The sequence below is a fragment of the Parasteatoda tepidariorum genome, chromosome X2, assembly GCF_043381705.1.
Source record: "Parasteatoda tepidariorum isolate YZ-2023 chromosome X2, CAS_Ptep_4.0, whole genome shotgun sequence".
NCBI lineage: Eukaryota > Metazoa > Arthropoda > Arachnida > Araneae > Theridiidae > Parasteatoda > Parasteatoda tepidariorum.
Window position 1 is genome coordinate 12,854,152 of NC_092215.1, and position 15,718 is coordinate 12,869,869.

Here is a 15,718-nt window from a genome sequence, read left to right on the forward strand (position 1 = left end):
ATTTAGATTTTTGACATTAATTTTCAAAAGAGAAGGAATTACATGTTCAAATAATTCAAGAATATAATTTGTAATTTTACATACATATTAATTTAAAATTATTTCATATTTGTAATGGCTAATAATTATCCTTCCACCAAAATTTTGGGTATTCAACTACTAATGTTCAACTGATTAGTTTTGTAATTTTGAACCCAATGCAGAAGACAAGGGAATTTCTAGATCAAGTAGTGGGTGAAATTTTACCTTCATGTAGGACTCTTTGATGGAACTAACCTGCATTTGCGTTACATGGAAAGGAAAATCACGAAAACCTTTCATGGTTAAACCAACAATGGCAAGGGGACTCTTAACCTATGAGGGGTTTTTGACAATTGTCCAAAATTATGTGAAAAGTTTTTTTTAATATGACGGTTAAAACCAAAGAAAACCGTCACTTGTCAAAAACTTGTCATCGATATTTTTGTAAAGTGTTAAAAATATATTTTGAGTGCTTGAAAAGTGCTTATTTTTTGTTGAAAAATTTGGCTACACACCCTGAGTAACCTACTGCAATGAATGCTTTCTTGCTCAACTGCAGAAGCCACTGAAAATTGCCCCTTCTGCTTACTATATCTATATATTTTTTTTATGTTAGGGAATTATAGCACTTTTACTAGAATGTCTTGTGTAAAGCAGTTTAAACTATAATTTCCAGCTGATCTTTGATTAGCATAGAATGGTCTGAATTTTTAAATTTTAAGTATATTTATGTAAAAGAGGTTTTTTTTTCTCTAGATCTTTTCTTCTTAACATTTGTTAAATTGTATAAGGAAAAAAATTAATATTTAACAACATAGACATTGCATGTAATTTGTTATTTATGACATGAATTATAATAATGAATTTATTCCAATATATAAATACAATCCTTTTAGATTTTTGATGCATGGTTTTTGACATTACAGTTTTATCCATAATTAAAACCATCAAAAACTGACACATGTCAAAAACTTTTGTACCCCGCCTTAAATATTTAATTTAAGAATTTATAGAAATTCAGTAAATCAAGAACAATAAATATTTATTTTATAAAATTTAATTATTTATCATGCTATAAATTGTATACTGCTAAATATTGATATTACTGTAAATAATGCTGAAGTGGGACATTTTCATATTACAGGAAAGCAAGGGGAGAAATTGCTCTTTTATATGTGTAATCTAAGATAGCGTTTAGATGTTGTGTGTTTATTTGCATGTTAAGTGGAGTTGTAAAGTAAAATTAAAGCATATTTTAAATATATCTAGTCTTTATTCTTTTTTATTATTGCATTAGTATATTTATGGTATAAAAATTTTGTTAAGAACAATAAAATATGTTTTTATGAAATACTTTTGAATGGTTAATTACTTTTAATTTGGGGCTTAAGCAATTATTTGACCTTCTGTTTTAAATACATAAAAATCAACCTTGGAAAAGAAAGAAAACGATTTTTTGTCAAAGTATTTTGAGCCATGTGGCTAAAAAAGAATGGTTATTTGCCATCTTTATTTTAATTGTAGCATTAGTTCAAGATATATTAATAGTTTAATTAAAGGTTTTTTATTATTGCTCTTAAAAAAAACTGATTTCACAGAGTGGTGTTTGAATTTTTAACCAATACAGTATTGCCAACGGAATATGTCTGGTCTTATCTAGTGCAAAGGTACTATGACCAAGATATCTCTACCCTTATGCTAAACTAAAAGTTTTAAAAACAAACCCGTTCCACTTTTAAGTTAATTTTTTTAAAGAGGAGGCAACATTGATTCTTTATTAATTGATTCTATATTAAAATAATACATGGGATAATATCTTCTTTAGAAATCAATTTCAAAAGAATAAAAAAAGCAGTAATATTTTCAAGGGAAGGAAAGATAAAAAGTGCCGGGACAGATTGAGCCACTCAGTAAAAACTTGAAGAACTTTGTATTGGTTTAGCATCATCGTATTAAGAAATTATTTTTCATTTCCTTTTCATATAGTCTTCTTATGCTCAACTCCTTGCCGCTACCACTCTTACAAAGCTTGTTTCTAGAAGTCCACAGACTCTAACTTTGCAACAAAGAATTGAAATAAGTATGTACAACAAATTTTATAGCTCTTATTTGTCGGTCACAAATTCATGTATTTTATTACTTTTAAGATTTATAACAAGCATGAATAAATGGTTTCTATGCATATTAACCAAAGTTGCATTTCAGTAGTTAGTACCGCAATTTCCTGAATATTATTCATGATAGCGCATAATCCGCAGGTATTTCACATAGCCCAAAGGAAAAATCTAAGTGGATAACCAATGCTGTAATAGAATCTGCTGATTTTGCACTAGTTCATTTACTGCAGCAATCTACTTTTTATGATTTAAATATTTTAACTGTGCAAACCCCTCTCACTGGCAGAATCTGCGTTACATGTAAGCCTGAGGGCATTAGCAGGGAAACAAGCAAGCAGACACGTGATAATATTGAAAGGGCATTTACACTGGATACAATAAAAAGTGTGTGTGAATTTGGAGATGAGTGGAGAGTTTTTTTATGGGTAAATATATTTCATCAATAAAGTTCGTGTTCGCATCTCCAAATTTGCAAGCGGGAATTTTCCCCCTACAATGTGAATGGTCTCTTATACTTTCATGACTGATGGAAGTTGATAAGAAATTCACAATGTCTGATATGAAGGAAATAATTTTGACAGATTATTCGTGCTGCCAGTTTTTCTGCAGTTATGATTTTCATGGTTTTTAATAGGTAATATGCAGATAATGTGCTGAAAATTACAATGCAAATTTAAGGCAATTGTTGTTTGTATGAATGCTGGTGCTAGGCTGCTGCCAACTTGCATGATTTTTTTTTAATGCAGCTGTTTAATTGATTTGAGAAGTGCTTAGATTTTCATCAAAAGCTAGCTATATTAAAAGTGTGCGCTTTCAGCATCTCCTGTAATTTCATCATGATTTAGTTTTTAAGTTGGCTGTCATGTTTTGGAGAAACTCTGAAATCATGTAATGCAACTAAAACTGAATACTTAAAAATTGTCTGATGTTTGAAAAAAAAAATGTTTAGTTTTCTTAAATTGACCTTGAAAAGTATTTAATTTCTTAAAAGTAACATAAGGTATTAACTTTTGAAGTATCTAGAATTAAATTCCAACAATACAAGTTTATTGACACTTTCAAAATTTCTGTTATAAAAATAGTAGTTTAATATAATCCATATAACCCTTAAAATTAGATATCTGTCAAATATAAGAAAATTTCGGCTACAACCTTTTTTTTTTCATTTTAAGCATTAAAATATTTTCAAGAAATTTTAATAATTAATCTAAATTTATTCACATTATGTTAGTAATGACGCTATTTACACATTTAAAACCTTGGCCTAGCAAGTTTTTTATGCTTAATACCCATAAGAATTCTCTAATATTCTTCTTTTTTCATATTAACTTTTAATATAACATATAAACTTATAATATCTTTCAGACAAATCTACGACAGATTTATTTCTAGAAATATATTTTTTCTGAAAAACTCCAAAGCTACTAATAGCAAGTTGAAAATTGTTTGATACTTTTAATTTTTAATTTCAGCACAAATATCCACTAATCCCACAAGTTAAATTAACTTTCAACTTTTTCTGTACACGAATAACGTTAAATAAATTATAAAATGAAAGATAATTAATAATGTCACATTATTAAGCATACTATAGTTTCTTATCTATGATAAAAAAAAATTTTCAGTGTTCAAGCAAAGAGATATTTTGAGGTAAACAAATTACACCAAGTTAAAAAAAAAAAAGGTTGACTAATAGGGTTTGAATGCTTAACTGGCACGTTTGTACAAAATAATCAAATAAAAGCGAGGAGGTAGGCAACAGTTCTATGTCTTCAGGACGGATTGAGAAACCGAGGTGTTCATTTCATAGATTTTTGCAAGAATTAAGTTTTTTAAATTAGAAATTTTTGTTTTCAATCACTCTAATACCCGTGAATAACCCACTTTTTTTTATATATTTATTTAAATTTTAAGGACATTTGAATTTTCTAATATATTTTTTAATTTTAATCTAGCCTTTGAATAAGCCTCATTAGATACACTGCCCGTACCAAAATTTAAGGTTTAAAATCATAAACATCATGGTGTATCTCCAAATTATGGTACTAAAGACAGGGATGAGATTCTTCCACGGATTCGCGGATTTCCGCTTTTTTTTGAAATTTTTTTTTGCACAAGTTAAAATATTTTATGAGGAATTTAATTTTCCGCGGAGGGAAATTATTGAAGTCCCTTTTCCTCCCTCTGAAGTTTCTCTACAAATCATTTCCTAGGGATAAAACTGGTTGACCTTTATATAGGGATGAGATTTTTTTTGTCTCTCGAATTTCAGCCTTTTTATCAAAAACTTCGATTCTCTAAAAGTTCGGTTTTTTCTAATAAATATCCTGTTTATTTTTAAAAATTCAGTCATTGAAGTAAAATAATTATATTTATTTACGATTTTCAAAGATAAACAGAAAATTCAATCTGCGCCCTAGCTGCTAACCCTTCCGCATTTTTACTTATTTTAGCTATTTTTTTTCCGATTTCACGCACAGAAAATAAGATTTTCCGTATTTTTTATCCGTCGGCTGGATAGCTCGTATTTTCGTAATTCAGTTGTCGCTGCTTCTTGTATTCTGGCGTGAAAACAAACAAAAAAAGAGGAAAAAAATAGAGGTGGATTTGCGGTGAAAATATTTATTTGCTCATTCAATTAATCTTGTAAATTTTTATTTATTATGTCTAAACAAAAACAATACAAACAAGCCTTTTAGAAATCACAAGTTCAGACTCTGCAAGTATCTTGATTTTTATTCACGCGATTTTAATATCAATAATTGATTTTCGTATTTACCTTATTTAAAAGTTGCACATTGCTATTCTTATTTACACTATTTCAATATCGTATATTATTATTATTATTTACGACATTTAAAAATCCAATATCGTGTTTTGTATTTATGCATTTTTAAAATCGCGATTTTATTATCAAATCTCGATTTTCGTATTTACCTGATTTAAAGGTTGAACGTTGCGATTCTTATTCAGGCGATTTAAATATTGTACATTGCGATTCTTACTTACGAGATTTAAAAAATCAATATCGCGATTTGTATTTATGAGCTTTTAAAGCCCTATGTAGCAATTCGTATTCACGCAAGCTTAAAATCCAATATCGTGATTTGTTTTTGTGGTTGTAATATCGCGCGATTTAAAAATTATGCATCGTGATCAAAAAATTAAAAAATCATGATTTGTATTTTCGCATTTTTTAAATCCGATGTAGAGTTTCATATTTACGTGAATTAAAAGTCTCATATCGGGATTTATATTCACATGGTTTACAAGTTTAAAAATCGCACTTTTTTTGTCACATTTTTGTTTATATATATGTATATATAATTTTTTTTTTTTGGGATTTCCTCTTTTTTCTTTCTGACTACTCTCATCCCTGTAAAGAAAACAAAATATTAATGATAACTTAAACATCTTCATGAAAACTGCGTTATTTTTTTGCTGGGCATATTCTGCAAAATTGTGGCCAGGCTAGAGCTGCCACCTGTTGGTATATAATTAAAGTTCTTTTTCTATCAATATCATATTCAGTCAGGGAAAAAAATATCCATCTTATTTTTTGATTTATATGAAGACCTTTGCAGGCCACTCAGTTCTGGCTATTGTGCAGGCTTGTTTTAAACAAAATGTTTCCAACTTTGGATATGCTTCCCTATAAGAAAACAAAGCAGTAAATTTAATTAAGGAATTATGCATGTTAGAATAACAATTAAATATGTTATTTTTCTTTTTGCATTGCAAAGGATTTTTTTAATTTTCGATTTATTTTTATAGAAAATTATGTTTTAACCTACTTAGCTAATTGGCCAAAATTAGCTTCTTTTGTTACTCAAGCATTAGTCCAACTCTTTGCTCGCCTGACAAAAGCTGGATGGTTTGACACTTACAAAAAGGAACATGTATTCAGAAATGTTATAAGTCAGCTTAGTGGCTTTTTACAGGTATGTTATTTATTCTATGTGAAAATTTTTCGATTATTTTTGTTCACTCTATTATTACATTCTAGTTATATTAAGCATTATCATTATTTGAATAAAATAAGATATATTTTTAAAAAAAATCAAATTATATATAAGGATTAATTTAAAGTTCATGGAAAGGAACTTTCTCCACTTCAGACAATTTATAGCAAATTGATTAGGACTCTTAAGCAGTTCTAATATAGTTTTAAATTTCAATAATTACCCTTATAGTATTGTCAAATAGTAGTACACAAATAATAATTTTTCAGCTTTTTTAAAAGTCATATTAAATTGAAATTCTTTATCATTTTTGTTAACATTTGTAACTTATCAAAAGATTATCTTCCTGAGAGACTACTCTTAATTGATAAATTATTTATAACAGTACTATTATCCATTAAATAATTGCACTAGCAATTAAGATATATAAAGTATTAAAAGTTCCTTTCACTCAACTTCAAATTGAACTTTGCATCTTAATTAATTTTTCTTTTAAATATCTAATTATGTGTGAATAATTATTAAATTACATAAATTCGGATTAACTGGATGTTAAATGTTTTTAATCAAGGGTGGCGCCAGATTCTGCCCGACAAGGGGCCAAGTCTCCCCCGACAGGGGGACTCAAACAAATTAATTCAAAATATTTAAATTAAAACAAATTTTATACTTTAAATTTTTTTCTCACATCATTTTTTTCAAGTGTGTTTCTAAGAATCTAAAATCACTAATATTGATACTATAATGTACAGATTCCTTTTAATGTAAATTTAAATCTAATTTTTTTTTCTGTTACCGATGTATTTTGTACTGTATGGTGCAATTTACCATACATTGTAAGCGTAAAAATTATTTCTGTAATGAGAAAAAATAGTTGTAGCTGTAACCGCAATTTCGAAAAATTTCTACGCTTCTTACTCTCATAACTCAAAAATTATTCGTTAATAAAAATTTAAAATTTCATGCACGTTTAACAAAACATTTAAAGAACATTTTGATATAAAATGTTATTTTTATGTGCATCGATAGGCTTTTGAATCATTTAAATGTTTTGCAAATAAAGTTTTAAGTACATTTTTTGCATCCACGTATTCCATCTAAAGATATCATGCCCCGTTTTGAACGAACTTTGAAATGGTTATGCCCATAAAATTGTAAAATTCGATTTTTTTTTATTAATGTTACATAGTATAATTTTACGGACAAAAAAAAAGGCTATTTTAATGAGGGGACTCGACGTTAATATACATTGTAAATAAATACAAAGAGACTTTTAAAATTTCTCCTTGCGTCTCCTTTTTCTTTTCAAAGATGCTATTAAAGTGAACATCTATGTCCGGTAAAATGCTAATTTCTCCATTTGAGAAAAAGAGTAAGTCTATCGGCTTAAAATATAAGATTCAAACAATATAGTTTAAGTTTGTGATTATTTTTCAATTTACAAATTTTAAATTTGCCTCCGAGAAACAAATAGTAACTAACTTACATTTTTAAAAAAAATTGCCACACGTGGCTGCTGTTTGTCTGCCTATGTTTTCGTTTCTCTGCAAAGCTGAAAGTACACTTTCTAAAATGATTTCTGTTTCGCACTGCAAAAGCTTTTTGCATATTGACATACGCCTGCAACGAATAACCTTTTACACAGTTAATTGATTATTGTTTACCAACGCGTTTCCTCTACAATTTAAATTTACTTTCATAGTTACGAAATTTAAGTCGCAAGAAATGGACACTAAAAATGAAGAAGTTAGGAGACCAAATTTCGAAAAATAAGAGTTTTTTTTAATTTTTATTTATTTATTTCTCATGACTTATTTGACCGATTTTGCTTAAATTTTGTATTTTGACATTTAAAATTGCAAATGATGAAAAAATTGTACACCTTTACATTTCTTAAGTTTCTCGACTTCCCTTAAATAAAGTAATAATAAATGTTTACTAAAAGTTTTATTTTGCATTAAATTATCTTTAGAAAAGTAATATGAATTGATTGATCAGATTGGAATTGTATGCAAAACTTTTTCAATTCGCTTAAAAAAAAGTGGGCTGTAGTAAAATACGCAAAAACTAAAGTTAACAGTAAAGGGTGCTAACTTTCAAGCGCGCTCCTGAAAAAACTAATGAAACAATATTTCTAAATTAAAACTACTTTATTTTGGGGGTCAGAAATCCGAATCCGTTGAAAAAAAGGTATGTCTTATCGGATAACGATTTTATGTCTAATTTCCTAACTTAAAATATCGTTTGGATTAATTAATTAGTATATTTGATGCAGAGCCGTTTTTATGTTTACAGGGGCCCTGGGCTTCTGGACTGGGCCCTTTATGAGGGCTGGGGGCCCTTTATGAGTAAATGTAGAGAAAAAAAATGTTTTTTGAATAATTTTTAAAAATTTTTTTATTTTAAGAGTAAGAAACGTATAAATTAATTATAAAAGCTTATACATTATTTTCATCGAAAATTTAAAGTAACTATACTTTTCGCGCTTTTTGAGTGGCGAATCTTCTATCACATTATCAAAATCAATTTCCTAAAAGGCATACATTTTGCTTTGCAGATCAAAATCTGTTAGACTTAGAAACATAAAATTATGAAGGTGTGTAGAAAATATGCAAGGAGTTATAAAAAATACAAGAAAATACAGTTTGATTATTAGTTTGTTTTTTTTTATAATCGCCGTTGAAAGACTGACTCAATTTTGAGCCAATGTTTAACTACATAGCGTTGAAATTTTAAAACCAATCCAGAAGACAAGGGAACTCCTGGATCAATACCCAGAGGTATTGAATTGTTTAGAGAACTTGGAGGAGTTTATGACCCCGACAGATTTACCATGCAAGTATTGCCACTTCTACATGCAAAGTGCTATTTTTTGGTGTATGGTGTTATCTTGTCAGAATAAATAGTCTTCTTGATAATATCTATTGAGGTCTGTCGTTTTTAAAATTCTTAACAATAGTTAGTTCACAGTACCTGAGGAAAAGACCACACCATGATCAACGGAAATGCATGTTTTACCTTCAACCAACTGTCAACCAAGCTTGTATAGGTGTGTCTGATAACAATCGATGACTTTAAAGTTTTCATCTTCACAAGCAGGTGTAAATTGTGAAAGACTTCAGCTCTGGGGATGTTTTATTTTGTACTAAACTTTTCTAACTTCTTAGAAAAATAAAACAAAAATTAGGAAAAATGCTTCTTTTTGCCTAATAAATGAATTTAAGGAAAACATTAGAAAATGAATCAGTTTAAAATAAGTAACTCTGATAATAAGTGTTATTTTGTTTTTTAATAATATATAATACATTATTTTGAAAATAAATTAGACTTTTAGATCTGACAATTAGATCTTCAGATATAAACTTAATAGAAACATGGAGTATATTTTTATTATTAAATATATTTGTTGGAAATGATGCTTTTCTTTAAATTTATTGTAAGCATATTCTTACATACTTTTAGAGTCTTTGTATTTATTATTTTGCATAAAGAAATATTCTGGTAAAATATTCATGAATTCCTATGAATACACGCATGAAACTTTTGATGTAATTCTAAAATAAACGAAAACAAAAAGCTTTCTGAAAATTTTTAATTATTTTTCATATTAACAATTTAAGTAATATGACATATCTAAACAATATTTTTCAATGGCAGTACAATTTATGTACATAAAAGTTTGTAGCTTTTTTTTTGTACAATATTATTCATTGAAAAAAAATTGGTATCGAAAATTTTAAATTTTGTTTCTCTGGTTACAACTATTGATTAAATAAAAAGAAAAAAAGTAAGCATTTTTGTTGAGCAAAAAATCTTTTATTTTTATATTAAGTGTTTAGTTAAATTTAAATAACTTTTTATTCAGCGTGAACGTTTATTTTATTAATAAAAAAAAATTTCTTGCAGAGTACACTTGATGCATTTATAATAAAAAGTTAGGTCAGTTTAAGTATCAAAAATACAAATATTTTGCCCTTAAACTTTTATTTACTAATTACTAGTTTCCTCAGAGGAATCTCCAGAGTTTTTCTTTTCTTTCAGCTTTTTACACTTTTTATATAAGAATGAGCATATTCATTTAAGTAAATGTAATGTGACTTCTTTTCCTTGGAAACATATTTTGCATCTGCAGTTTCCTATGAATAAAATTTTAACAATAGAAATTGAATATTAGCTCATCCAAGCTAAGCGATGTAGCATAGGGAATGATATGTAAGATTTAGCATAAAATAAGTCACGGGATAAATACTATTTAGTTTTGATGAAATTTATTGTTATTTATTTCTTTAAGGAGGTACAGAAACTTTTAGATTCTTGAAATTTTGTTAGGAGTAATTAAAAATGAGACAGCCCCTCCGTATATATATATATATGAAAGGTGGATAAATATAAAAATGAAATAGAAATAATATAGTTAAAAAAGTATATATGATATATTTTACATATAATATATTTTTACAGAAAAAAATATCGCTTACTCAAAAATTGTTAACTGGGTGAATTTCTTTCAAGAAACCACATGATATAACATTATAAATTATCTGCTTGAAATATAATTTTTGTCTCGAAGAATATTTGTGTTACAATTTTGTATGAACGTAATGTATGCGACTTTAAATTTCAAGAAAAAGGTGAAAGAAAGATAAAAAATCCATTTAGTATAAAAAATTTATGAAAAAAAAATCTACATTTGACTAAATTATTTTAACGGATAAATGAAATAAACTATTAAATTCCAAAAAAAAACTTTCGAAGTTTCAGACGCATCTCATTTCTAAGAGAACCAAAAACTATGCTTTTTAACATTAGCTATCGGAATAAATTTGTTTAAGATTTTACAACAAGAATAATTTATTTGTATCTTTTAAAAACAGTAGAAAAGGCTTTTAAAAAAAATCAGTAAAATTTCTAAATAACTTTTTTATATGAGTTTGTTTTATTATAGAGAAAAAGTTTGTTTTTTCGTAAAAGAAAAAAACCGAAAAAAAAAAAAATTATATTTTGACTTTTTCTTATAATGTGTTACACGTTACAAATAAAGTATGCCAAAATATTCATAACTAAGTCAAAATGTTTGCCGATAACGATGCACGCTGCAACCCCTCTACTGCTCTCTTCTTGGAGAGGGATATATAAATTTCAACAAAACGTTTCCCATTCATAAGTGATTAAAGTAGTTACCTCCCACTGACTAAGTGGGGGGCTGAATTTCTGCAAGAAAGCGCCGAACAGAGAGGAGAATTTTTTCAGCGAGTAACTTCATCCTAAAGGTTAAAAATCCTATATCGCAGTTTATATTTTTGCATTTTCAAAATCGAATATCAAGTTTAGTATTCACGTGATTTCAAAATCCATTATCGTAATTCATATTCACACGATTTTAACATCCAAGATCACAATTTGTATTCATGCGATTTTAAGATAAACTATCGCGATTTGTGTAAGAAGTAAGTTTTTTCTTGAATTAGTTACTATAAAAGTGACTGTTTTTCTATCAACGCTTATTAGTATATGTAGGCATTACAACATCAGCAAAACTGGAAGAGAGTTTAAGCTTGCAAAGAAGAAAAAGTTGGATTTGTCAAAAGATGTTTGAAGATGAGCTAACGACTTAATTAGTCACCAATCCGTTTTTGTCAGTTTTGCTATTACTACAAGAATATATAAAACTTTTCCCAACTGGAGCACCCTTCATTCACAAGCTGCGAGCAATTTAACCTTGTTAAAGGATTTTTTTTTGCTTGTTTCCTGAAACATGAAGCATTTGCAGCAATCGAAAATTAAACAAAGATAAAAAAAAAAATGATATAGCAATCACTTAATGATTAAATTTTTTTTGGAAAAGTGTTAGTTAAGTCAGCACCAAAATCCAAAATTTAAAAAATAATGTTGCTGTTATTTATGCTATAAAATACAAAATTCTTATCAAATGAAAAATAATTATCTAAACAGTTGCTGATTATCATGTAATTTTTCAAACTAAAATAGCAATTTTTGTATGTTAAGGAGTTACTATATATTTCTACTTCACAGTTATTGATATGTTTCACAGGGCTCTAGCTCTATTGTAAAAGTTTATTTTCTTTTCTAAATAATTTAAAAGTCATGTTACTGATATATTTGCTATAAATCACGTAACAGTATTTATTAAAAGAAATGGAATATTGATGTATGTTCTCAGTGGTTTTAATTTGCTAAACCAGGCAGTTTCTCAAGTAATGATTGGGTCATATGTGAACTGAAGAAAAATATAATTTTCTAGCTTTATTTTTTCAACTGGTAATTATACTTTTTGCTAAATGTTAAGTATCGATGTAATCCTTTATATACCAAATTAGTACACAATTTTATGTCAACACATTGTTATTTATTATCTTAAATTGTCTGTAATTTATTATTAAACGGTTGCACTTGCATAAAATTTACTGGCGTGGAAATCCAGCTTTTTGCCTTTTGGCCAATCTCATCCCTGATTTAAGCTGTGAGGCACTGAACTGATATACTAAAGACTTTTTGATTCTAACTCTGACTTAAGCTTGATAAACACCTAGCTCCAGATTGATTAATATTAGCATTTTTGGGAAATAAAGGAGATAGTGTGCAATGTAAACCACATTACTACCATCATGTGGTTGGTTTCAAAATTTAGGAGCTTAAACCTGCATGACAATCAGGACTTCGAAATTGTGTTGTCTGATATGCCCAGGTCATGTTAAAAATCTGATCGGCCATGTATTTTGACCTTCACATATTTCGCTGAGCTTGTAAATGTTTAAAGATAATTACCAATTTAGTGCCTTCTTTCAATTTTCAAAAATCTACAAAAAAATTTTAGTTGGTGCAAAATGTGAAAGGAAAAATAATTATTATAATTGTTAATACCTAAATATTGCTGAACTGATTTATAGAAATAAGGATTTTTGAATCTATTTTAGTTTATTTTTTTAACACATTTTCATGTTTATTTTTCTTAAAAGATAGGAACCTCTGTTCACTGTCAGTCGCTGATCCCTAGAACTGCTTGCTCAAATTTTTCAGATTTCTTCGCGCTCTGAACTTACTGTGCTCAGTCTTTACACTTTTTCTCTGGAAGCTCTGCTTCTGATGACATGTTTTGTAAAAATAAAAATTGATTCTGCAATATGTATAAACTTATGAAAATATAATGATGTATCATATTAGAATAAAAAAATGCTTAATAGATGGCACAACTAGTGTTTTTGTTAAAGTTGTTCTGTTAACAGCATTTTTCTAAGCAACTTTTTTCAACTACCTAGTGATGATTAGATTGTTCAGAGCTTATTGAATAAAGCCTCTATTGATGAAATCGAGTGTGATAATACTAGTGCTAAAACTCAAGTCAAAGCAGAAGTTATGTTTACAAATACATTGAGTGGTTTAACCCTTTCACGCCGACTGTCACCTATATGTGCCAGCAAGAAACAGACTCACTTCCCCGTCTACCTGCCAGAGTGTTTCTCGTTCACCCAGTTGTGCCAGTGTCCTGGAACGTTTTAAAATATAAAATTTCTGCCAGAAGATGGCATTGTATGTCGATATGGTTTCAGATACATGTAGATTTGACCTTCAACTCAAAATGAGAGTAGTATAACTCACATACACATGGTTTTTAGGGGGAGGGAATGGAGGAGAAAGGAATGTTTTACGACTGCTCTTAAAATTCGCACATGGTATTTGTTTACAGTAAGCAGGGGAGGTTTTTTTTCTTCGCTACAGCATTGCATAGCTGCCAACTGTTCAGAATTTTTCAGATTTGTTTCTAATTTTTAAATCAAATCTGAAATTTCTTTTAAAAATCTGAATTTTCGTGAAATTGCTGTATTTTTGCTTTTAAACTAATCCCTTGTTCTAATCGCCTCAAGCACGCTTCCTGTGATTATTTCGCAGAAGTAATTTTTAGTAGCTTTTTATTGGAAAATACTGTTCAAATAGCTGTTGCTGATCATTTCATGAAATTGAATCTTGAACAACTATTATTTTTTTTTGAAAAATGTATTGTAGTATTTAAACACTTACATCAGAAATATTTGTTTATGATGTAAATTATTATTTACCAGTGTTTTTTAATTTGGAGAAGAATAATTATATATTAATAGGTAATGGTTGTTTTTAAACTATTATACCGGTATTCCTAATTATAAAAGAATATTAATATTATAAATTTCCCACAAAAGATGGAGTTTATAGTTTTGTTTTAATAATTTACATAAGTTTTAAAAATTTTTTATTTTACTAATGTCATGATATTTCTATTAATGTTATTCTTTAATAGTTAAACTTTTGTCTTACTCTCGTGATTGGTGCGTATAATTTTGTCGCATGTAGTGTTCCTAATTTTTTATTCCTAAGGTTGGCAGCTATGCGTTGCGTATTTCGATTTGCGATCCAGTTTTTAGTGCAATGTTAGTGTTTTGAAATTTTTTATACAAAAAAAGAATTTTAAGTCATCGATTTAGTTTTCAGGTATATGTTAAAAGTTATTAAATGGTAAGTACATAATGAAAATAAAATGTGTAAAATATATATTTAAACAAGAAATGACTTAAGTAAATAAAGTATCTGCAAAAATATATATAAAGCATATGCCATTTAAATACTCTACAGAACATTATTAAGCAACACATTGATATATTTCGGTAATTTCATGGATTTCGGCTTAACAGCAGAAAACCCTCCAGCCCTGGACAGACACTCGCGAGGGAGACTGCCGGCCTCAGCAATAAGCATGTGTTTGCTCTTCCCATCGCGAAGGGATTAAAAAACAAGACGAAGCTAATGCTACCCAATCATTTTTAAGGCTAATCTGAAATCTGGTTTCTAAAAAAATATTAATTTAACAGAAATTAAAATTTCTTTACTGATTTCTTCTCATGATGCTAGTGTAAAGTTATTTGTAATAAAGAAATAAAATTTTAGCTAAGTGTTTTCTTTTAAGCTTTGTTATAGTCACTACTCACTTCGAATAATTTTACTCTAATGTTTATACACTAAAGGAATTGAATTTGAAAAGTCTCCTGGTTATATGATGATTTTCCGATTTACCCCTGGTCTCAAAGATGTCAGATAATTGGGGCTTTACTGTAACTAATAAATAATGAAAATGGCATTAGATATACAGGGATGAGATTCTTCCGCGGATTTCCGCTTTTTTTCAGATTTTTCCATTTTTCCCGCTAATTTCCGCTGAAATTTTTTTTGCCCAAGTTAAAATGTTTTATGAAGAATTTAATTTTCCGCGGAGGGAAATTGTTGAAGTCCCTTTTCCTCCGTCTGAAGTTTCTCTAAAAATCATTTCCTTGGGATAAAACTGGTTCACCTTTATACAGGGATGAGATTTTTTTTGTCTCTCGAATTTCAGCCTTTTTATCAAAAACTCCGATTCTCTAAAAGCTTCGTTTTTTTAAATAAATATCCCGTTTTTTTTTAAAATTCAGTCATTGAAGTAAAATAATTATATTTATTTACGATTTTCAAAGATAAACAGAAAATTCAATCTACGCCCTAGCTGCTAACCCTTCCGCATTTTTACTTATTTTAGCTATTTTCTCCGATTTCACGCACAGAAAATAAGATTTTCCGTATTTTTTATCCGTCGGC

General features: G+C 28.3%; 1 protein-coding gene across 5 annotated transcripts in view; it reads left to right on the top strand.

Annotated features, from left to right (window-relative positions):
- LOC107452432 (Ran-binding protein 16) overlaps positions 1-15,718 on the top strand; it is a 186,706-nt gene that overhangs the window by 13,492 nt on the left and 157,496 nt on the right. For all 5 annotated transcript variants that reach the window (XM_071188252.1, XM_016069988.3, XM_016071458.3 and 2 more), the window contains exons 3-4: positions 2,008-2,101; positions 5,913-6,079. In XM_071188252.1, coding sequence (XP_071044353.1) covers positions 2,008-2,101; positions 5,913-6,079 — 261 coding nt within the window. The remainder of the gene's footprint in view (positions 1-2,007; positions 2,102-5,912; positions 6,080-15,718) is intronic.